Genomic DNA, 25,446 nt, shown 5'->3' with positions numbered 1-25,446 from the left:
TGGCATAACCACCAAAAAAGCATGGTGGTCCCCATGACTGATGTTCTCCTACCGTTTCCCTTGAATAGTTTGCTACTATGTAATATAACAAAAACCTTAGCCACAGCAACGCTTGGCCGATCTGCTAGTACTACTATATATACTATCTACAAACAAACAAAGCTTCCTAATTCACCACATTAAAATAATATACGCTACTATTACTAAAGTATACTTTTCAGTCATTATAGCTGTCAAAGTTAGAGAACGAACGCTACATCCTCGTAAAAGCTTTAGACAATAATATTAAATCTAAATGTATATCATCAAAATTGGTTCGAGGGTTTAACAGTGAAAGCGTTTTAAACCTTTGCAAAAATACAGGAACTAGGATTAGTATCCTTGTAAAAGTGCATCGATAGGCAACATAAGGTGCTTGAGGTTTCAAATGCCGCCTGTTCGGGCACAAACTTTGCACCATCTGCATTCAATGACATAATACGATGAATGCAAGAAGACTATTTTAAACCGATAACAAAGTTCGAGGAAGTTTTAATCACGAAGTAACATGCCACGTTGATTTAAAGTCCATTTTATTATATATTTATGCATCACGAGTTTATCAATCAAATTAAAATCATTTATTCATAAAGGTAACACTATGTACACTTAGGAACGCCAAAAAAGAAATATTGAAAAAAAAAAAAATAATAATAAAATTTCACCACCAGTCACCGTCATCCGCGAAACGTCGGATAAATTTAAAATCATGTTAAATAGTTGTAAATTTATAATAATACATAACTTCAATCCGGTTAAAAAGTTTTTTCTTTTTAGTCACCGTGACCACGCACGCTGTAAAGCACGCGAAACGTCGGATAAATTTAAAATTATGTTAAATAGTTGTAAATTTATAATAATACATAACTTCAATTTAACTTAAAATTGTGACTTCCATTAAATTTTTTAAAGCTAATACTAATCAGAATTAAAAACGACATTTTGTATAGGTATAGTCACTAATAAATAAACTATAATGGTTTTTAAAACTTTCTATACTTATGTACATAATCTTTACATGGGAATTGGGATACTTTTACGCATTTAACGAACTATTCCAGGACGTTAAATGTGTTTAAAACAGCGCCACGGTTATTTTTAATTCCAATAAACATACGCCACAAATTAATAATAGATTAAAATAAGCATATAACTAATCTATACTAATATTATAAAGAGGAAAGGTTTGATTTTTTGTTTGTTTGAAATGAATAGGCTCCGAAACTATTGGACCGATTTTAAAAAATTCTTTCATCGTTGGCAAGCTACACTATTCCCAAGTGACATAGGCTATGTTTCATTTTCAAATAATTAGGGATGCTTACTAAAACTTGAATAATCTATCCCAAGGTGTAAAAAAATGAACAAAAAACTTCCTTTAATCGTGTGCGCTGCGAAAACTATTAATGATAAAACAAAATGATGTATTACAATTTTTCAGGACAGGATCTATAAAAAATGTCGCGACAGCATGTCTCTATATTTTATAGTTACTTCGCAATAAGCGTCCTTTTATTAATTTTTTTTTATTAAAATACCACCGCTAGAAAAGGCTCTTTATTCGTACCTATGTATTGATCCTTATCAAAATTACCAACGTTTCACATAAGCTACAATTTAATGGCATAACCACCAAAAAAGCATGGTGTATTGGTGTTATCCTGCCTTTTCTCTTGAATAGTTACTACTATATAATATAACAAAAATCTTAGCCACAGCAACGCTTGGCCGGGTCTACAAGTTAATAAAATAAAATAAGTATGAAGATGAATAAAAATAAACTTTAAATAAATACCAATGAATGAAACGACTGCAGTCCCAATAATATGTAGCTAGTTCATAAGAAAGAAAACTCTCTTAAAATGTAAGGTTTTTAAATTATTTATAATTTTTATTACTTTAAAGTCTAAATAAACTATTTTTACATTTACAATATTAGGATTCAGCGATGCGTTCTTACTTTAATTTCTTCTTTCGCTTATTGTTATATCCAACAATGCTTCACTTAATTTATATAAGTACTATTGTTCTAGAAATGAATTGAAGAATTTTTCATCAATCATGAAACGGAGAGTTGGATTTGAAAACGATTTTATAATCGCTACGGGAAAATATTACAGAGGAAAATTGAAAAATATTGCTAAGTTTATGTTGAAAAAAGTTGTGCTTGGGTTCGAATTTTAGTAAAGATATACAAGTAGTTAAATATGTCGAAAAAGATAGTTAAATATAGAGTATTTACAATATTCTTCCCAGGCGCCAACTTATTATTATATTGAATTAGCGCCTGTGCACTTGAACCCCAAGGCCTGAGAGTTCTCCTCCAAAGAGAACAAAATAAAAGTTGGACAAAATAATCTTATTATTAAACACATGTTTGGTTGTTTGTTTATATTTCTCATCAGGGTTATTTTGTTTTACATTTGTAAAAGTGTGACTCATTTGTTTTATTTCTTCTCTAACTTATTTGCTCTTGCTTATTGTTCTTTCCGCTTTTATTCACAGTGTTTCTGTAGGTGATACTCAATAATAAAAAATAATTATATTGTGTATACGCATATATTACATATACTTTCCTGTTCTACGAACCTATTGTTGTAGCTTCGCTAAGGTATTGTAAACAGAAAAATTACATTTGTATTTCCAATGTAATAGGAAAAATTACCAAAAAGTGAGATTCTCACGTTTAAACTACTAAAATACTCGCCGAATAACAATTGCACCATACATTCAACTTTGTCAACGAGGGCGAAAAAAAACACAACCTCATTTCCACCTCCATCTATCAAAGAGATAGCTTGTCATATTCTAACAAAACGAAAAGCCAATTTCTACCCAAAAGCAAAACAGCCCCGCAAAATAGAGCAGGGGAACAAAGAAGTAGATAGTTTCCAGTTTTCACGCCTCAATCACGTTTTGAAAAATCCTATCTCAGGACGAACGACAGTTCTGGCAAACACACCTGTGTAGACCATAAATAGGGCTGCCAATGATTTTAATTAACTCCGTTTTATATATTTACTGAAAACTAGAGGGGTAATCAAAATGTCTAATATTGGTCTATAATAAAGATATATTATCGCGATATGCGAACGAGACATTTTATTTATATATATTTTCTTTGGCTTAGTTCCCGAATATATTGTATATTAATAATTTGTTCGGTGTTACAGGTTTCGTCATATAAGTCGGACAGGACTATATATGTGGTTCTATTTTTCAATCGTTTACACTTAGAAATTTCTTGAGATGACTTTATTTTATTGTTTTAGGAGCAAAATTAAAAAACTTTCATATTATTATGCTAAGCCTTAAAGGAAAAGAAAAAGTAAAAAATACAGAAATGTGGTTTCCGCATTCAAGTAGTTAATCATGGCCGTTCACAAATATTCCTTTTACTAAAATAGCGAAAATAAACTAACACGTCTTAAAATCACAATATGAATAAGGTATACTGTTCTTATCTAACCATTTACGTTACAAATATGTTGTTTTATATAAAAGTTGTTTTCTGAACACTCGATTTCTGTTTTTATTCGTGTTATTTCTACCTCGAGAAGCGACAGCCCTAGGTCATATAAATGACTATCTTTCACGATGGTTCGTTCAGAAATAAGCCGTGGTATAAGTCTATTGAATATGAATGATTTCTTTTGTTCCCCTCTTCCGGTGACGGTGAGATATTATTTTTTAATTTCCAACCTAAATCGTCATAGAATTTTAAAACGAAGTTTTCTATCAAAAGAATTTAGGTGAAATTGTCTTTCAAATCATTATTCTATTATTTCCACGCTCTTTGCTATCGCAGACTAGATATTTCGTTTCACACTTGACCTAAATAATTATGTTCGAGATATCTGGACAGATTAAATTCAATTGTTTAACAATACTAAAACAATACCTTTTATTATAAATTCAAGTTTTACTTTCTGCTATAAAATAATCTTTGATATTATTCGTGTTTGTATTAATATTTAATTATATTTTTCCTAATACTTCTAAAACATACATGGGGTCTAGCCAAGATGGCTTAACAGTAGTGTATGTAGAAAGTCGAAAACTAAATTTGTATGAAAATGACAGCTCGTGTCGACAGTCGGTAGCCTAGGCCCTAAAGGCGTGAGTCGGGATACAATAAGCGACGCCATGACAGTGCTACGAAAAGACACACATTAACGCTTACGCTATTCGGTAGCCAACGGCCAATTAATGTTTCGGCAGTGTAGAAAAAACGGCGTTTCTCCGCCATGTTTTAGCGTGATCTCAAAAGCTGCTGTTTGCAATAATTCAGTACAACTATTGCCATCTTTAATGACTACCGTTTTAAAAACATCTCATATTTTGGACGTTTTAACGAAGTGGTTTTAATTTGTTATCTGTCTTTTTTTAACGGTCTCGTGTAATTATAATAATGTAAACTAGAGTGAATATTTTTAAGTTATGAGTTTTAGTTTTTCTATGAATCAATGCGAGGATAACATAATAGACACAGATAAATATGAAAATATCAAGAAAATCAGCAAATTAGTAGAGGTAAATCCTGTTTATATTGGATATCTTTTATTGATATTTATATTGCATGTAAGTTTATAAAATTGTTCTTTAGTTTGAAAAATACATATACCATTTAATATTGCTTATATTATGTTATCACAAAGTAAAATGATTGTACATTTTATTTATATTTCAGATGAGAAAGCAGTCACTAATGAACATAATTAGAAGTTCTAAATATATTTTATTGTAATTATAATAGAAGCTAATGATATAATATTGATTTAAATTAATCAAATAAAGTGGATTTATACTTCTTGAACTTTGGAAATATAAAATCTAGTGAGCAATACTAAGTAATGGTAAGCAGATATTTTCTTTAATTATTTACAAATGTTAATATACTAGAGAAGTTATTATAATATTGTTAATGAATGAGAAGTTTGAATTTAAGTCCCTTGGGAGTTACTGACATTGTTTGGTTATTAAAAACTTTAATTGACAATAAGCAGCAAAGTGACCAATTAAGTATATTTTTAAGTTTAGAATTAAGTAGAGTTTTAATATTAAAGTTACCTATTGAACAAACCTTGGACCGATCTTACAGTTTAGTTTGTCAGTTTTCTATTTGATCAAAGTACTAACTAAAATATTTTATTTTCAGAAAAAGAGAAGCTAATAAGACAACTAAAAATATAGAAAAAAACCACAAATGGACAAGTTTTATTAAAGTCTTATCTTTTAATTAATTTAAGTGTTATATTATGTACCTGAAAAATAATTTGATAATGGGGAATGAAGCATTTTATGAATAATGTAAAAAATAAGACAAGTGGAGTATGATATAATGCAGACTGCAATTATGTTAAGGAAGATATTTGGTGCCTTATTTTAATAAAAAATAACCATAACTGAAACATTTGTATTTTGCTACCTGTTTGTTTAATATTCCTAACTATTAGTAGGTATGGGTCATTCATATATGCATTACCTGTATATTCTTGTAAAATAAACTGATATTGAACCACTTTAATGGCTTTTCCTACTAAAGAAGACATAGGTAAATTACCAAAAATAAAACTGACAAATACATAACATACAATGTTTATTCATTTCTTACTTAAACAGATTTTGCATTTACATATTAACTAGTAGCAAATCACTGATATAACCAAAAGTTAATTGACATAAATATTAACTTAAAATCAGCATCAAACTTAAATTTATATCTAAGATGTTGGAACATCAATATGGAATCAAAGGTTCATTAAGGGTTTTAATGTCATACCAGACTAAGTTTCTATTTTATAATTTTTATTAATCCCTCTTTTCATTTCATTGAGTACTTGCTGCTTTTCAATTCTCACTTTCTAAAAGTATAAATTTATTATAAACAATCAACCTTTATGACTCCAACTTAAACTGAAATTGTTTGTTGGACATAAACAGAGATAATTCCAACTAGTAGCAAATCACTAATAAAATCTACACTTATATAAAATTCTGCTTTCAAATTGACATTAAAAATGTTCAAGCACAAACACCAAACCTAATTAAAGCTTTAATCAAACTCTAATTTCAGTGTTCACACTAGTCTACGTTTTTTTTCTATTGTTTTTTAATTCTTTGGACTTTATCAACTTCTAGTCAACCTTATTTTCACTCTTTATTTATCAATCCACAGTACTATTTCTATTGTTTCTTCTAACCGGTAACAAAATATGTTGCTTCTTCATTTTGCAGATTAGTTGTGAGGTCAAATCCTAAAAATATCAAAGTATGAGTACTACTAATTATTATATATCGCGATTATGCAATTTCAAAATATTGTATTTATTTGTAGCCTTAAATTTCCGACAAAACATGAAACAAACCATAATTAATTTAAACATGCAATTAAATTCACATATTCACTTTGCACCTTCCGTAAATTCCACTTTAATCGAAAATTGTTCCGACCTTGCTGACATTCTAATGTATCTTTTGCAGCTTTCAATTGCAAATTTACAATAATATTGTAAAGTTTTAACTTTTATTTGTTTATAAAAGTGACATTAGGAATACATTTAATCCAGAGACAATATGACGGAATAAGGTGCTACGAACAGCAGCTCGCATCTACGCTGTCGACTTTGCGGTAATGTATCGACATGTCTCTTGGCTACGAACGAAGCGTTTTCGACAGTACAATTACGCAAAAGCGGTAGTGTATGTAGAATACTTTTCGACACCAATATGGCTAGACCCCCATATTGGTTTGTACCCGATAAATATTTTAAATAAAGCGTCGTCTGAAGTCGAGACTTAGCAGCAGCTGTCAAATCCAATACGTTTTTGACATACCGGCATTCATACTCACGAGTAGATTAGTAACATCACATAAAATTATTGGTGGTCAAATCAAAAAAATGTGTTAAATAAAAAAACATAACTTACATCGAAACTTTTGATATTGCTTACTATTAAATAATTTATTGATTTCCGGGGCTCATATAGACCGATGTGGTTTGGGTAGCCACAAAGTTAATTGCATACATTTTTGAATGCCTATAAATAAAATGAGCATTTTGTCACAGCTCCATTGAATTTTATATATAACTTAAAGTATCACAGATTTTTCACAAGCTTTATAAAACGAAGATAACAGAAAATCCTTTTATGCCTTAACTACTTGGCATTCTTTACAGTCTCTTTATCATATATTTCGCCCCTTAATATGTTTTTTACTATCTTCCCTCTTCTAAAGTACGAGTGAACACTCACACTCATAATTTAAAAACATACTTATTATGTATTTGCTTAGTATGTATTTGCGTGTTGTTCCCACAAGAATGTAAGTGCGTTCTCCTATTTCACTATGCCTACTTCTGATAGAGGACAAATCTCTGGTTTTGTTTTTTTTTATTATTAATTACTTAAGATATCATGTGGAACATGGTGTAATGGTTGTTAAAGTTGGCGATTAAAAAGAGTGGCGGAGAGTTTATTGCCAGTTCTTCTCGTCCGTTCTACGCCCTTGATTTGAGAACTGGCAGTAAATGGAAAATTAGAAGCGTTTAGCATTTACTATGTATTTCTTTATTAACGTTCATAAGTGTACATTGTGTTACCTAAATATTTTATTTTTAATTTGACTTTTACTTTAAATCAAGTCACCTATCAAACAAAAAAAAATCAAATTAGCAGCTTTGATGGCATACAAAGTCACCCAAAACGCTTTACGCATAAGTGGTGGTTTAGGAATTTAAAAATCCTTTTATGCATTACGTATACTCACGTATTATGACATTTCTCTTAAGATTTATTTGGTTAGCACAGATTACAATTCCCATCTCATATATTTACTTCAGTAAGGCGATGACATTTCATTCCGTGTTATAAATGAAGCACGTTCGGTAAAGGGACCTTGACATGACCGGGTAACTGTGTAAATTTAAACTAGCTCCGACGTTAATTAGCACTATCGGTTATCTGTTAAGCCTTTAAATAAAACTTTGTTTATGTTAAATCTTTTGACAAATGCAATTACACACTTGTGTATAATAAGGACAGACACGGGCAAGTTAAAAAGAAAAATCAGAACTTGCCAATGGGGCCTAAAACGGAGCATGCTCAAAATAAGTTTAATTCATAAAATAAGACACAAAAAGATAAGAAGCATTACTAAAGCTACCGAAGCCCTAAACTATGCTCTAAATGTTTTATGGAGATGGGCAAGGCATGTAGCAACTTTGAGCTAGATGCAGTTTGTCCATGACAGAGATACCTGGAGATCCTTTGAGAAGACCTTCACCTGCGGAGGGGATTATTGCCCCTCCGCAAGGTAAGACGCAATTACAATTTTGGTCTCCGATATACGTCTACGGTCTACGTCAATTAAATTTCACAATACCATCTATGTGAGAGTATTAACCACTAGATCGAGTCTTCATACTTTTATAAATTGAAAACTATGTGATAGTAGCTACTGAAAATCATTGGTTTAATAAAACACCGCTTGTCACCTTGTACCAGCAGCACAAATACACCGATTCTATGTAATATCTTTCTTACGATTCTTTCTTACATTAAGTTTGTATACTTGGTTATATAGTATTGTCTTTGATTTACATAACCTTTACACATTTAAAGAATAAAACTTTTTAACCGGATTGAAGTTATGTATTATTATAAATTTACAACTATTTAACATAATTTTAAATTTATCCGACGTTTCGCGTGCTTTCAACGTGCGCGGTCACGGTGACTGAAGACAAAAGATGTTGGATGTCTAAAAGTATCACAGCTGTAGAGAAAGTTGCCTTATTTGTATTTATTTCCCCGGAGTTGGTATCGACTAAAAGATGGAGGGTTTTGGCAAAAATGGTCGGATAAATTTAAAATTATGTTAAATAGTTGTAAATTTATAATAAAACATAACTTCAATCCGGTTAAAAAGTTTTTTCTTTACTTGGTTATAATTATTTTTTAGTACTCAATTCACAATTATGAGTAGCAGGCTTCTTTGTATATATAGTAGTGTTGTATTGTGAACTGTAAAAGTATGTATATGTATTTCCATGTCTTGACAATAGTAATAGACACATTACGTCACACAAAAGTGTCGAGACGCCTACGAAAAGGCTTTATATAGGATACGCAAGAAATGTATCAATAGATGAAATCCGTTACAATTGGAGCACGTATAAGTTTCCACTTAGCCAGCGAATAAACACAATAGGCTTCGCCGACTGCCAAAGTCAACAAGCAGTGGAAATTTGTCGCACATCGCTTACCAAACTTTGTTAGATAGCTGACTAATGAATTATGAGACATCTAACGTTGTGATACCGGCTTTAAAGAGGAAATATATATCTATATTGTACATATAGTTTATCTTGAAGTCTTTAATAAATATATACATAGATTAATGAAACATCTTCTGTAACAAAATGTATCTAGTTGTATTTTTAGATGCTTCGACAAACCCATTTTAATTGTTTTGTTTGCCGCACGTCGTAGTTTATAGTAATTGCTAGATATTTTCCTTTTTAAATTATTTTACATTTTGGAAGTTTTATCGCTAGATTATCTGTGTAAATATGTAATGCGATGTAACTTATTCAATAAATAAAATATACACTTATGCAATGTTTTAGTTATTAAATATAGATATGAAATCCTAATTTTGAAATCTAACGTGACGTGACCAACAAATTATTTAATCGCATCATGCAAAAATTTATCCCGAAACTGTACAAAACATTGTAAGACAAAAATATGTTCCATATTATAATGCAAGTTAGGAAGTACATTAACAAGAATATTACAAGAATAAAAGCTGCCTGAAGTAACTAAGTTAAACTTGGCTATACCGGGCGCGGTCGGTCGGTAACATTAGGCAGTAATGCGAGAAACTTCGTCTTATTATTTCATACTCTCACCCTTATTTTGCTCTTATTAAATTTGCTTCTATCATTTCTCCTACATTCTATCTTAAAGATACATGTTTTTGGAGCATAGTTTAAAAGAAAATTGAGTAATGCTGAAATATCTGCATTGCAAACTCAAGTTAACACGAATCATTTTAAAAATACTGAATCATCTACTGGTCTAACTTTTGGTTGGTGGACACTGGATTTTAAATATATTACAATAATAAATTGATGATATACTTATGAATTATTAAAATTTATATGAGACGATATGTTTGGAACATATAAAAATAGTAATGCTTTGTAAATACAAACTTATATTATGAAATTTAATTTAGAATATCACGGGGACCGTTTCTTAAGCTGCTGATTTAATATTGCTTACAAAACTTTCCTTAAAAACATTTCCAAGATTTTTCCTTCAATCATTTCTTTTTAAGTACACTTTTTCGTTTAAACAACGCTTAAGAAGTAAGTTTTATATTTCAAAGAAAATCACTTTGATACAGATTGATACTTTATATTAAATATTTGTCTCTTTAAAAATATTTGTAATTGGAGATAAGCAACATACCAAGTTTTTTAGCTAATTTGCAATGCCTCAAAAATATAAATATTTTTGGAAAAAGGAAATGGCTCGTTTGATAAACCCCCACCATTTTATCCAAAGTTATGATTGAGACGCTTTTTACTCGTATTATTGTAGCTTAACTTACTACGTAGCTGATTAAGAGCTTCGTAGCTCGTAGCACCGTAGCCGAATCTACTGTAGAGCTCAATCGGAATGACTGTCTCAAATTCACGATGAATGCTTACTTTTAATTATTTTATTTAACAATGAGAATACGTAAATAAGACTTACGAAAATGTTATTTTAATTTATTGTTATAATGTGATAAAGTATAATGAATGAATATTATCAATCTTCGCTCCCGCATACACATTTTTTTATTAAGAAAATTATAACGCTTATAATATTGAACATATTTTAAGAAGTTTCATAGGTTTCTTTTAAAATTAATTCATAAATATAATAAACATCAAAACATACTTATGCTGCCAAACCGGTCCAAAAACCTCCTTCCAGTCACTCAATACTTAAATTGTAGTTAATTGTAATAACATCCGATACACTTAAACGTACACTTCACTCATTTGCAAGTTATTACACAAATCAAGCACGTCACAGCGAGCTGAAACCAATACTCCTGAAACACACGTTCGCATCGCCCTACAACGAAGGGTAAACTGAAGGCTGTACGAAAACGAAGCCTTCCGAGAGCTGAAGCCGTCTCACTCATACCTTCGTATGCTAAATTGCTAACAATAATATTTAAAAGACGATTACCACAATGAAATGCGTTCAAGAATATTGCGTTGGGTATTAGTACACTGCTAATGTACGTGAATGTGTACTGTATTATATTTTAATGGAACCGGGAACACGCATGAAGAATGTCTAGTGCGTGCTCAAAATGCTAAGCTTTAGTACAAAGAATAGATTAATCTTCCTTCAGAATAGTAACAGGTGCTTTTGATAAAATTTTATATTTTAGTCATTTCTGAATATTTCTTACTCGAAGGCATTTTTAGTATCTATAAATAGTATTGTCTTTTATTGACACTTTTACACATTTAAAGAAAACACTTTTTTACCGGATTGAAGTTATGTATTATAAATATACAATTATTTTACAAAATTTTAAATTTCCGACGTTTCGCGTGCTTTACAGCATGCCTGGTTACGGTGACTGAAGACATCTTCTCATCTACAAATAATAACAAATATTAAAATATATCATGTTTATTCTTTGGAAGTATAAATTACGCGTTATTTATATAAGTCTAATTTTCTATTCATATGAATAGAAAATTAGACTTTAAATTTATAGATTGTTGGTACAACAATAAATCACATAATTATACCGGGCTTTATTATACTTAATTTTTATTTCAGAAGACACCAGTGGTATTCCAATATTTAATTGTATTGAGTGTAAGCAATAGCCTCCTAGTATGCGTGCTACTGAGGTAGTGCATTCAAACTACATTTGCGCGCCAAGTTTTTTTCTATATGCCCACTAAACATTTCCACGATCCCTGGTGGGTCTTGAGGCAACCGACATGAGATAACAGGAGTTATGAGAGTCACTATTTATGAATCAATAGTTACCTAAGCCGCTAAATAAACGTACGGTAATGGTATACGATCTTTTATAATTAAAACTTTTAATCAACCGATTGACTCAGTTTGGCTGTTATCCAATTTGCTCATTATTAACCAATGAAATAAATACAGAAAACTGAGGCATAGACTCCCAAAGGGTTGTAGTGCCATACATATCTAATATGTATATAAAATTCTCGTGTCACAGTTTTCGTTGCCATACTCCTCCGAAACGGCTTGACCGATTTTGATGAAATTTTTTGTGCTTATCCGGTATCTATGAGAATCGGCCAAAATCTATTTTTCATCCCCCTAAATGTTAGGGGTAGTCCACCCCTAATTTTTTTTTTTAATTTTTAGACAAATTATTTTATGATACAGCATCAAAAAATACATACAACCCTTAATTTTCACCCCTCTACGATCAACCCCTATTTTTTATTATAAATGATATACATGGCAAAACGACGTTTGCCCGGTCAGCTAGTATCTAGATATATATAGGCCATTCTCAGTCACAAATTATGGCCTTTAATGTGTATATAGAATTGTTACCTACCACAGAATAAAAATTCCAGTCTCCATAGCTATAAGGTATATTTCCCTTAATAAATCTTACATTAAACGTATTTTCCTCGCAATTGACGGGTCTTAGATCTCTAAATGTATGATTTTTCCTTAGCGTTCTCAGATGTCAATCAACACTTGGCGGCTACGAGTGCTACAGGAAAGCCGATTTAATCTTCAAACGTCAGCCCTAAATCTTTTGATATCAGAGCGTGTCGATATTTCAAATGGAAATGAAAATAAATCTATCTTAAGATCTGATTTTTAGCCGGTGGCCTTTTAAAGGCCTTTAAGTACGAATTGACTTTGTTTATTTACCGCTTTATCTAGATTTTATGTCTGAAAGCCTTAGAAAAGATTTTTATCTTATCTAATCTTAATATATATAAATTACGCGTCACGTTGTTTGTCCGCTATGGACTCCTAAACTACCGAACCGATATCAATCAAATTTACACACCGTGTGCAGTTTGATCTAACTTAAAAGATAGGATAGCTTACGGATAGCTTACATCTCAATTTATACTCGCAATATTATTTTATTGCAAATATTTGTTTATTATTTGATACAATTCTAACAGATGGCGCTGTGTTAAGAGTACCAACGTTTCACATAAGTTCTCATACCGTTTCCCTTGAATAGTTTACTACTATTTAATATAACAAAAACCTTAGCCACAGCAACGCTTGGGCGGTCTGCTAGTACATTATATTTAGACATTAGTTACAATAAAAGTCTATTTTAAGTATTTTTAGGTTAATGTTACCTAGTCTCGAGTGATCTTTAACACCAATTTAGGTCTGCTCATCACGAAGTTTTAGAATTAAAATCACATACCACGCTTTTGACTTATAAATAATTAACCTATTTATCTTCTACATAGTTCTGTAAACGCTTCAATATTTCAAACGCTTACCTTTAGCTAAAAATATTAGAATAAAATAAAAAATATTCCAATTTCGGAAACAGATTGCGGCACGGGCATCCCCTATAAATATATTAAAGAACGAATTATGACTTGCAGAACGGTGTGTTCAACCTTTTCCATGAAAATAGAGGTTAAATAGGACCCTTAATAACGCCCGAAATATCGATTTAAACGTAAGTCATTTGATATTCTGAAAGCTGTGGTCATTAAAGTTAGCTTTAAGTTTAAGTGATATTGTATTGCTTTTAATAAAATACAACTGTTTGAAAAATATGATTAAAATAGTTATGAAAAAGAAACGCGATGGCAACTGAATTAAGCGTTTCAAAATAAAAATATGGTTGCATCTGTTTGAATAAAAAAGGTTCTAGTGTCTTTTTCTTCGTAGTGTTCAGTACAAAAGGTAGTGATCTTAAAAAATAATATCTTAATCTTAATAATATAATCTTAATAATATAATCTTAATAATATCGTAATCTTGAAAAGCCCTAACTGATCAACATGCTGCCTCCAAACCACTCTATCCTCAGCTTGTCTCAGGGCATTATGGATGTTGAAATTCATAATTGGTAGGCGATCGATCGATCGATCGATCGATCCACAACTTTTCCTGTTTCTCCTGATCGACTACAGCTCATCCCAACCATTACCAGTTTGTCAAGACTACCCAGTTTTCTCCTGGCGGTAAGCACGCGTTTGTATCTGATAGTCTTGTGGTGATCTTTGGTTTAAGTAAAAGTTATTATATGTATTGCTTTTTAAATGAATAGAACTTCTTAGTAAATTTATACGCCTATACAAATGAGGCAACAAAATAACTCTTGTTTCGGATTCTATTCCAGTCTCAAAGGTTTCTTCAAGGGTTTTTTAAATACCTGTGGTTTTGACCATTGATAATCTTGATATCAAAATAATAGTTCGTTTTTCATCATAAACAATACCATTTTTTAAAAAGTTAAACGTTTACTCATTTAATATTACACAGGTGTGTTCCAAGTCTCTGGTCGAAAGCCAATTTACGTTCCCTTTTTGCCCTCTCAATTAATCGTAAAGATCGAGTTGAGCCCAAATGGGAGGATCTAGAGAGCATTTCAAGTATACTCGTGCTCTTGAGTCATCCCACTTGTAGCTACCGCACCTTAAATATTGTATTTAACCGGTAGTCACGAAGGAAAATACGTAGATGTGGTCTGTGTACTCACGTAAGTACATTTCGTACGTGGTTTCCGATTTCTATATAAGTTTTATATTTTTAGGTCGGGATTATTTTTTATTCATCGATTTTTCATGCTAAAAAACAATCGATTAATTAAAAAACCGATTTTTTTATGCAGAATGTCACATCTCTAATACCAACAGAAAAGTACAAAATGTACGGTTTGTTTATGAATTTCAATACATTACACAACATTTTAAATCATTTTTTTAATACTTAGACGCAACTCCGGCAGCAAAAATCACTTCGAGGTGTTCCAATCAAGGTCCCCCGAGACACCTACATAATCAGCATCATCAAATTCGTGGGACGGATTCCTAAGTCATTAATAATATGAGACTATAAAATATCACAGTCTCAAATAGTAGTGTAAATCTTGTTATACTGAGATTATGAAAACTAATATTTTCTTTAAATTGTGGTAAGAATTATAAAGAATTCGACTTCATAAGTGTTTAGGTAAATGACTTACACTAAGGGCTACGCTATATAAAATACTTATAATTTACAAATTAATTCGCGAGAGAAGAGTCCCACAGCTAGTCATAAAGTCAGGGCAAAATGTTCCCTTTCCCACTTTGCGATATAATAGTTTTTGCGTTTTTTTCTTTTTATAACTTCCGTTTGATCAATACCATTTTTTTCAAACTGCTCTGACCCGCTAACTTGTATTTTCCACCATTGCCATGCTTTGCCTGAGTTGGAGCAACTTCTATGAAGCACTCTAAGTTGCAAACTTTGTTAGAAACATTAATAGTTAAGGTCCACCACGAACTAGATCTAGAACTTTGTTTAAATATGTAGCACCTTTGCATTTTTTGACTGATCTTAAATTAAATTATTATGATTCATGTGCACTTTTTACTTTTTATTTTTCATGTATCCTTTATTAGTTTTGTTTGATTTTTGTTGCTGTTTAGTTTCTTTTTCTTCTTAATAACTGTATGTAATATGTATTTTACCACTTCTTGCCTATCTAATTTAATACATTTTTTTTTCTTTTCTCACAGTGGTTGCCTGGAAGAGATCGCTCGAAAGCGATAATGCCGTCAGTTGCCCTTCTTTACTTTTAATAAGTAAAATTTTTATATTGTAATGCAACGAAGTGTAAATAAAAAAAATGTGTTCGTGTACTAGTGTACCTACACACGTAAGTAAAACTTCTTTATGACCTTATTTTTCGAAAAATGATCTACTATATGCAACTTTACAGAAATTGGTTAAAAAAGTTAAATCAGATAAATTTTAAGAAAAGGCTTTTATTATCATAGACATGAATACAAATAATACAATTATTTCATTTTACCTTATTACTACTAAGATTATTACAGAATTTCGTTAATTGTAATATATTTTTGTTATTAATGGCTTATGGTCACTGAAATATGAAATTTTGCATTCTGTTTGCATTCCAACATTATCTTTTTTAGACAATTCGGCTCCATTATTTTTCAACTTGTATAATAATTGAACTAAATCAGTCCATCCAATTTCATTTGCACTAATGGTGAGAAACATTGTTGATTTACCTATCTGTCTAATCATTGCAAATATTCTTTTTGTTTTTCTCAGCCCAGTACCATAATGAATTGATTTCAGAAATGTAAAATTAGTTTCAATGCAATTATTGAAATAATCTTCATTTTCAATTTGTTCACTTGTGATTTTTGTGTCTTTCCCTATATGTTTGAAGGCAGGATAATCTTTTTCACGTTATATTTAATGAATATTGCCGTATTATATTTAGTTCTAAGTAGAAATTATGCTTATCATTATTATTTATGTCAAAAACCGTGTAGTGCGTTTTTGGTGAATAAAACTAGATGGTTCTCATTTCAAGAGGGTATCTATAGACTGTTATTTTTACTATAAACACTTTTCTTTGATTTTAATGTTTATAATAAAATTTTATGTTATGTTCCTAAACAATTATTTTATCTATTAATAAATTATGAAACATCTGGTTCTTTATATTAACGACACTACAATACTTTTTGTTCCGCACACGCAAATATACAAATTAAAATTAACGAAGGTAATTCGTAGTATTTAGTTGCGTTACGCCAATTCAAATCTCTAACGGCATTAATTTAATATTGGTTTGTTTTTTTTTTAATTTTCTTTTACTTTGAATGGTTGCAAATTAAAACAAAGATATCCTATTCATTCTCCTCTATTTACAAACTACAGTATGTGAGCACTATCACAATATAGAACAAGTGCTATTTAAAATAAAATTAAAATATTTACAATTATTGTCACAGTTAAAATGCAATAAAATTATACAGGTAGGTAATTTAAGAAAAATCACTAGTGGATTGTCATTGCACTGTGTATACGATTTATTAAATAAATAATCTTTCAACCATTAGATTCAGAATTTCATTAATTGTAATAGAATTATAACTATCACGGTTATCGTTATTAGATGCGCGTAACGGAATAATGTAACGCGTAACCGAAAAATGTGAAAATATTTTAAAGAGAATTTATAAATTCAACTGCAGGAAAATTTATTACAATATAATAATGATATGAAAATGAACAATGTTAATTCACATTGACTCTATGTTAAGAAACCTGTAAAGAAAACCACCAAAGAAATGCAAATTCACACTAATAATCATATAATGATCTCATCCTCACAAGTTAACCAAAAAATAATAATTAATTTACTTAGAATGAAAAGAGCGCGGCCTATCACGTTCAGCAGTAACCAAGTTTGGTGCGTGCTTAAAAAGCGTCATCTATAGATATTTTTTTCCATTACAGTAACTGTTTTTTAATTAAATAGCGTTAGTAAAGTAAACAACTTTATTTTAAACACCGCCATCTATCTCGATCGTCAATCTTTGGCTCAATGTTTGGCGTAATGTTTGTGAATAATAAAAACTGAGTAAAACAGAGGCGTCGTTATAATTATAAACTTTAATTTAATGTTTACAAATGAAAACAACATGTCATTAAGGTTAACCATTCATCGCAGTCTATGGGAACTAAAATCTGTAGGCTTAGCTTTACCAATAAAAACTTAAATAGAAATATATCTTATTGGCAAATCATTGCTCATATTTCTATAAAACAATCCATTCATTCCAATTTTTGGTGTGAAGTACCTCCTTAAAACTTCTCTAACTTCTGCAACTGTAATTGCTTGGACTCCTTCATAGCCTGACTTAATGTATACCGAATTATTAAGACTGAGGGGATTACAGAAATAACCACCTTCAAACTTACTAAATGGATCACCTGATTTCTTTTTGCTATCTTGCCTAATTAGAAAAACAGCATCAACTATTTCGGCTACTGTCTCATAAGCTAAGAAGCAAAGTATTTCCAATGCTTGAAGGTTTATTTTTAATTCTTTATTGGGGTTAACCCATTTTTCAAGTTTTATAAAACCTTTATTTGTACCATAACCACCACGGAAGGAACTACACCGTGCTTTATGGTAAGCCTCATATTTTTCAAAGGACATGGCTTCCGTTAGCTTTGATGCCCTTACTTTACGCAAATAATCTATAACATCAAACTTTATTTGACTCACTTCATCGACTTCATCAAGTTCCTTGATAAATTCAATATGGGTGCGTTTCTTTTTAACAGTTATATCTTTATCATCTTCTACACTTGCTAAAATAGGTGCTGTAGATATGCTAACAGTAGCTTGGGCTTGACTATTTTTTTCTATATATTCTAACTTTATTTGATAATCATGCAACCTCTTTAACTTCACAGGATTCTTCCTCATTAAGTATATTATATCAAAGTTTGATATAGATTTAGCTCCTCGCATAATGGAATGATTTAATGCTTCTTGGAGCATGGAACGCAATTGTTGTAAAACAATACTCTCTACTAGAACCACTGTAGCAGCATTTGGATTTGGATTATCACCACAACCGTGCATCATATTTGAAATTTCCTTCTGAAAATTTGTCACTTCACCAGTGGCATCTAAAGTGAAGTAAGACACCATCTTGGAAACTCAATTTTGTATATTCATATACATATATTATTCATATATATTTTAGAAATTTTAAGTTTTTACCACTTATTTATTTATTTTAGTAGCTTAGTTCTTGTTTGTTTTTTTTTTTTTTTTTTTGGAGTTTATGGCCTGGTATCTAGACCTTTAGGCCAAAATCTTCTTGTTTGTAAATTCAATGATCCACAGATTACATATGAGTAGTAACTAGTATATAAGCTAAATCTAAAATCTAACCACAGAGCAGAGCAACAATTTTTTTTTTCTTATTTAATTTTATGGCCTGTTAAAGAGACACTGACTATGTAATTATCTAAATAGACAGTTAATTCAAGTAAATTTAATTTATTTTACTCTTAACTACTTGATCTGTGACTATCACCAACGCTGGTCTGTGCAATCAGCTGATCGTCAAAACTTGATATTTGTAATTTGAACAATGAGCAATCTGAATTCTGAATTATGAAATCTGAATCTCAATTCTCAATCTACTTTTGTTTGGACAAATAATGCAAATACATTATTTATATTTTATTAAAGATAATTGAAGTGTGATATCTAGGGTAACTGTGGTAATGTGAATACTGATAATTAGTATCGAATATTTACCCCAATATAAAAATAATGTCAAAGGAAGTAATATACACATGATATAATTCATAACCATCGCAATTTCGTAAATTGTAACTTATATTTATATTATCTTAGGACTTGAAATAATTTTAATGATGTATTTCAAAAAAATATTTGCAAGTTTATCAACAAGAAATTTAGTTTTATTACAAGCTCGGAACATAAACTGTTGGTCATGCGGTAAAGATACAACTTTAGTTGCGAACTTATTTTGTTCAAATTGCAAAACCCTTCAAAAGCCAGACAATGTGGAAAATTACTTTAAGTTGATGGGGGTTGATGAATCCTATGACCTAGATGAGGAGGACCTATCAAAGAGATATAAACAACTTCAAAGATATTTGCATCCAGACAAATATGCAAACAGGTAATTAATTAACTAAATTATGCATGTTAAATTCCTTACAATATCTTAATATTCACTGAGTTAAGAACAACTACACAGAGAAGAAATTATATTATAAAAAGAGTAATTTTTCTGTTTGCTAGATCAATATAATATTATGAAATAAAATGTAATTTTTTTGTTTGCAGAAATGAAATGGAGCAAGAAATATCAGCAAAATATTCGTCTTTAGTCAATGAGGCCTATAGAACTCTATTGGAACCCTTACCTAGAGGTAAATACCAATTGACCAGTCACTTTAATGTAATTTTGAAAGATTATTATCATAAGTTTAAATATTGTATGTACATTGTAAAAAATTATATATTTTAAGGTATTTATATGTTAAAGCTTAGAGGAAAACAAATTGAAGAAAATATGGAGACAGATCCTGCCTTCTTAATGGAAATAATGGAGAAAAATGAAGAAGTTGAAAATGCAGAAACAGAAGCTGAAATCATGAAACTTAATAAAGAAATAAAATTGATCATTCAAGATCTTCAAAAGAGGTTGTCAACTGCATTTTTCGATGGTGACATGAAAAATGTTATGAAATTATTAGGACAGATGAAATATTATTCTAGCATATACAATCAAATTCAAAACTCTATACGGAATAAAGGAATTATAAGATAAAGATAACATGTTTTTGCATTATGCAAAAAAATCAATATTGTTGTAAATAGAGTACTTATTTATAGCTTTGTTTATTATACATATGAATGTTAATTTTTTTTATTTCTTCTTAATAGTATTACACTTTTTACAGATAAAGACAATCAAAAATATTAAAACCTTGTGATGATTATATTTTTATTTATAAGCAAAAAAATTCTGGTTGTTAGAGACTTCTAAATGAAGCTGTGGTATAATATACAAAGTCAAAATCATTTATTCATATAGGTAACACAGTGTACACTTATGAACGTCAAAAAAAAGGAAATATATATACATATATATATGAAGAGCTTCTAATTTTACATTTACTGCCAGTTCTCAAATCAAGGGCCTAGAACGGAAGAGAAAAACTGACAATAAACTCTCATAATTTTAAAACCAAGTTCGTCGCGTGCCTGGCATACTTGGCAGCTACTAATTCAATCCATACATTGTTATGGCCGATTTACATTATCTTAGTGTTTAGGACAGTGCTTTAGTACAACTTGAAAGGCAAGTTCTTTAGCGTAGCGTTTACTAAAGCAAGTAGCGTTTACATGTTTCAACTAAAGTACTATCCTAAAGCACTCTCCTAAACACTAAGATAATGTAAATCGGCCTTTACATCGTCGAGCGCCGCGGCATCACCCAGCTAGTCGTGACAATTCTAAACATAATTATATTTAGAAGTAAAATTTATGTTCTATAATAAAATTATTCCGCATATAATCAGATTTTTCTGGATAAAGTTTATGAGGCTGTATAAATGTTTATATTACCTGATGGCTGATGGGTTACTTTGAATAGATTTCCTTTCTGGCAGCCAAACCAAAAAATATAGAGAAGCTTGGATTATGATAAACTTGCGAAAGTTTAAATTCGGGAAAAGAGTCACATCAGCCGATTAGCAATAGCCATAGCCACTCTGCTGAAAATATGGCCTCGCAGTATTGTAAGTGATGTAGGTTTGTAAACGTCATTTTAAGTCTGAGCAAATGACATTGTTCTTCAAATTTCGTTCGTTCTCATGCTATACTTATGAAAGTAACATTTTGAACCGGTACCACCTACCAATTATAAACATATTATATCTTCAAAACGAGGCGTTTAAGCCTTTAAGGTACATGGTCAAATTTCTAAATTACGCACAGCCTCCTACCAACATGATTGATGTCGGTAATTTCCTACAACACGCTAAGTACCTATTTTATGCTTTATATTAAACAAGCTATTGCACTCGGTATCGCATGCGCCTGAAATCAATTGCGATTTAAGATTACTTAATGTACACTTATGAACGCCAGTAAAAAAATAATGCTTCTAAATCTAGATTTACAGCAAGTTCTTAAATTAAGAGCGTAAGACGGACGAGAAATACTGGTAAACTCTCCGTCACTTTTAAATCGCCAAGGTAAAACAATACTATAATGGCCATTCTTTCTTAATATGTAGTCATCTCCTATCACAAGCATTGACTAATTAATCCTATATCCTAATCATATAGCCCATATAACAAAGTGACCAATTAATGAAATCATCAATTCTAACATCGGGGAACCATAATATAGGTAAAACTAAAACCTCGACGCGGCGTCGAACAGTTTTATAGCTTGTGTGATACGTTAATTAAAACCCTGAAAAATATATATATCGTCTGTGAGGTCTCATACTGACAAATTAGTTTAATACCTTTCATAAAAATCTCGCAAACAAACAAACACGAAGTAGGTTGTGAATAAGAATAGCATATAGTATATGAAACCATTTTGATACTTGAAGTAAATAATAAATATTGAACTGTAAGGCTGATTTGAAATTCGTTTCGGCAACTCACTAGTTCAGAGCTTAACACTATACCTAGTTCGCTAATTTGATACTCAATTATATTATTTAGGTACTTATAAAAAAAATAATGTAGTGCATTCAGATAAGTAGATGAATTAACTAGCGCCTTATAATCAAATTTATAGTAAATTAACATCCTTAGATTTAATTAATTTAAGAAAGCGAATAAGCATCATAATCTCTTCATCAATGTATACAAAGCTACTTAGATATTATATTCCTATTATTACACCACCGCAATAAATCTTTAAGAAAGTACCGTATGAGTTGCGATTCATCAGTTTAAAGAAAGCTTTCTTAGGAAAAGTACGATATATTCTCGTACTGCAACATTAAAAATGATTTTGGACTGTCAATTCATACAGATGCTTGTTTTAACGTGGTTTTATAAATACGGTAAGTACCTTCCAAAATAATATTTTAATTAATTCGTATTTATTTGCGTAGATTTTAAAATTATTCGCAACATAGAAAATTATGGTAGTTTGAAAAACTTTAATTGAAAAATTTCATTTGTTTCATGGATAAAGGATACTTTTTTTGAGACACCTACCAAAAAAAAATAGGATTTTTTGTATATTTCTTCTTGGCATTGCTACCACTGTTCAAAGCGCTTATCTCTTCCATGGCTATTCCCTCGTACTGTCTCTAATCCATAGAAAACGTGGTATAACTAAAAAATATGTAATTTAATTACATTTTATATGAAATTACCTGCGATTTTTATTAAATTACGTGTTTGGTCTCCAGCCAACGCCCAAAGCATTCGAGTATTGGGAGGGTCACCGACTACGATACAACAATTTCCTGTAGTTGCACAATTGTTATTAGACCCCTGGGATAAAGGACAGTATACCCAGCATTGCGCAGGAGTCATCATCACCTCTCGACACGTTTTATCCACGGCCCATTGTTTTCAATACAGCAGTGAAACTGGATATAAGTAAGTTATTTTTAACAAGTTCTATCTTTGACTTAATAGACCTCAGACTATTCTATTTTAGGTAATTAGGTAGGTAGGTACAATTTTAGGTCGCTAGTTTAGAAAACAATCTGGTAATATTTGGCATATTTCGTCAAATATTATTTTTTGTTTTTTACCAATATATTATGTAATATTATATTTGATACATTGGTACAAAAACAAAAGAAAATAATTAAATTTAATTTAATGTGTCACATTTCTTCATTAGCACTATATCTATACATTATGCAAAAATAACAATCACGATTAACGCTTATTCTAATAAACATTTTTATTATTAGGATATCAAACTTTGCATGTTATTATTATACAAATAGGGGTAGCATAAAACATGCTACATGCAGACTGTTTTGAATGTCGAATATGCTCGAGTACCAATATTCAGAAAAAAAAATTATAACACGGGTTAATAAAATCTTAAACTATACTTTTATTGATTAACCATAATAATAATGTTTTTATTCTTTATTACAAGTACATACATGAATTAATTAATTTTGGATTTAGCGACCCTGTGTCAGGGTTCTCAGTTCTTCCCTAGCATCGTATGTAGTTGAAACGTACCTAAGAATAGCAGTACATTATAATAAGGAACTGTAACTCTGTGTTTTTTCTTAATAAAAAAATATGTTACAGCTACAGTGATCCCCAATTCTGGCGAGTACGTGTAGGGTCGTCTTTTCGCAGCCGAGGTGGCTTTCTCCACAAGGTGAAGACTGTGGTCACTCATGAAGAATTTGATAGATATTATTTTACCAACGATATAGCCGTTCTCGTGGTCGCTAAAAAGTTTTATTTTGGCGACACGATCAAGCAGGCCACGATTGCCAACAAAGGAACTGAGCTTATGCTAAATTCCTTATGTACCTTGGTGGGATGGGGAGTTACACAGGTATGTGTGAAAGTTATAAAAATATTATAGATATATATGTCTCGTTACTAGCTTCTCATTTATCTATATCCAGTTCAGCATGGCGTTTATTTAACCCATAATTTTTTTTAAAGTTAATTTCACTTTTCTTCCTAATAAACCACATACTTAACGGTTCGCAACGCACTTGAGTTGCAGGTTGCAATGGTAACAGTTGTCTATGGACAAGAGACAACGGTTGTCTCTTTATAAATTATTAAACATTGTTGCTTACCCTCATAAAACAACATACTTGTTACTTTTTTCTAGGTTTAATATTTTCTAAACTAACAACTAAAACCTATATAATCTAACTTTGAATGTAATAAGTCTTTTCCTTGCTTATAAGCTCTCTATCTGTATTTTTTTTATTTTTAGGTTGGAGGCCAACAAGCAGATCAACTTCAACTAGCAACACTGTTCACAGTGGATCAAAAGGAATGCAGCCTTCGTTATAAAAGTATTGGCTCTGTTATATCAGATTCTATGATATGTGCGGGTCGTATCGATATCGATGGAATAGATGGTTGTTTCGGAGATTCTGGTGGACCAATATTTTATAAGGGTGTAGTTGCAGGCTTGGTGTCCTTTGGATATACATGCGGTAATCGGTTTTACCCTGGAGTGTACACCAAAGTATCTTATTACGTTGATTGGATTGTTAATGCTATAAGACGATACAAGTGATTAAAAAACAAATTTTTGGAATGTTGGTAATTATTTATTTTAATAAAAAATAAAATAGCTCCAAATATAGTGTAAACTATATTAAGGGTTACGTGAACAAACAAATTGCACTTCAAAATTATAGCACACTTGGGATGTTATTTTACACAACTTTTATTGATATTTTAATTATTTTCATACTAAAGAAAATTCTAAATAAAACAAACGACGACTTGAGGAGCCAGGCTGTGGTCAAATTGTGATTTTATTTAATAAATTATTAATAATTGTAGTCTTTGCATTTGTATTTTCTTCGCCAACAGCCGCTGACCTTTTTTTCCGTAATGATCAAAAATAAAACAATCCTTTTCCACTCTTCCTCACAAAATAGTGGATCTAACATGTATTTAAACTTTTGAGAGGCTTTCATTCTTAAGTAGCCCTTAAAATCTTCAAAAAACCCATTATATTATATTATTAGGTAGCATCAACTAAAATACATAAGCTTTCGTTAAATTGTCCTTCTCTATGATCATTAACCATAAGGTCAA

General features: G+C 30.7%; 4 protein-coding genes across 5 annotated transcripts in view; 2 read left to right on the top strand and 2 right to left on the bottom strand.

Annotated features, from left to right (window-relative positions):
* Window positions 1-11,175, bottom strand: part of LOC125063072 (TWiK family of potassium channels protein 9-like) — a 212,087-nt gene extending 200,912 nt beyond the window's left edge. For both annotated transcript variants that reach the window (XM_047669309.1, XM_047669310.1), the window contains exon 1: window positions 10,999-11,175. The gene's annotated coding sequence lies outside the window, so the exon portion shown is untranslated. The remainder of the gene's footprint in view (window positions 1-10,998) is intronic.
* A 6,561-nt stretch (window positions 11,176-17,736) lies between these two features.
* Window positions 17,737-18,910, bottom strand: LOC125062394 (transcription initiation protein SPT3 homolog). Its single transcript, XM_047668297.1, has one exon. It carries the CDS (start codon window positions 18,803-18,805, stop codon window positions 17,858-17,860), a length of 948 nt encoding a protein of 315 aa, XP_047524253.1. The 5' UTR covers window positions 18,806-18,910; the 3' UTR covers window positions 17,737-17,857.
* Window positions 18,911-19,209: 299 nt separating this feature from the next.
* LOC125062578 (iron-sulfur cluster co-chaperone protein HscB) lies at window positions 19,210-20,561 on the top strand. Its single transcript, XM_047668589.1, has 3 exons — window positions 19,210-19,814; window positions 19,982-20,067; window positions 20,167-20,561. Exons 1-3 carry the CDS (start codon window positions 19,540-19,542, stop codon window positions 20,466-20,468), a joined length of 663 nt encoding a protein of 220 aa, XP_047524545.1. The 5' UTR covers window positions 19,210-19,539; the 3' UTR covers window positions 20,469-20,561.
* Window positions 20,562-22,464: 1,903 nt separating this feature from the next.
* Window positions 22,465-24,937, top strand: LOC125060035 (trypsin, alkaline C-like). Its single transcript, XM_047664790.1, has 4 exons — window positions 22,465-22,730; window positions 23,085-23,277; window positions 23,956-24,211; window positions 24,608-24,937. The coding sequence occupies exons 1-4, from the start codon at window positions 22,673-22,675 to the stop codon at window positions 24,914-24,916; spliced, it is 816 nt and encodes a 271-aa protein (XP_047520746.1). The 5' UTR covers window positions 22,465-22,672; the 3' UTR covers window positions 24,917-24,937.
* The last annotated feature ends 509 nt before the right edge of the window (window positions 24,938-25,446 follow it).

The sequence above is a fragment of the Pieris napi genome, chromosome 2 (genome assembly GCF_905475465.1).
Source record: "Pieris napi chromosome 2, ilPieNapi1.2, whole genome shotgun sequence".
Lineage (NCBI taxonomy): Eukaryota > Metazoa > Arthropoda > Insecta > Lepidoptera > Pieridae > Pieris > Pieris napi.
The sequence above is the reverse complement of the archived record's forward strand: the minus strand, read 5'-3'. Positions and strand labels throughout refer to the sequence as shown.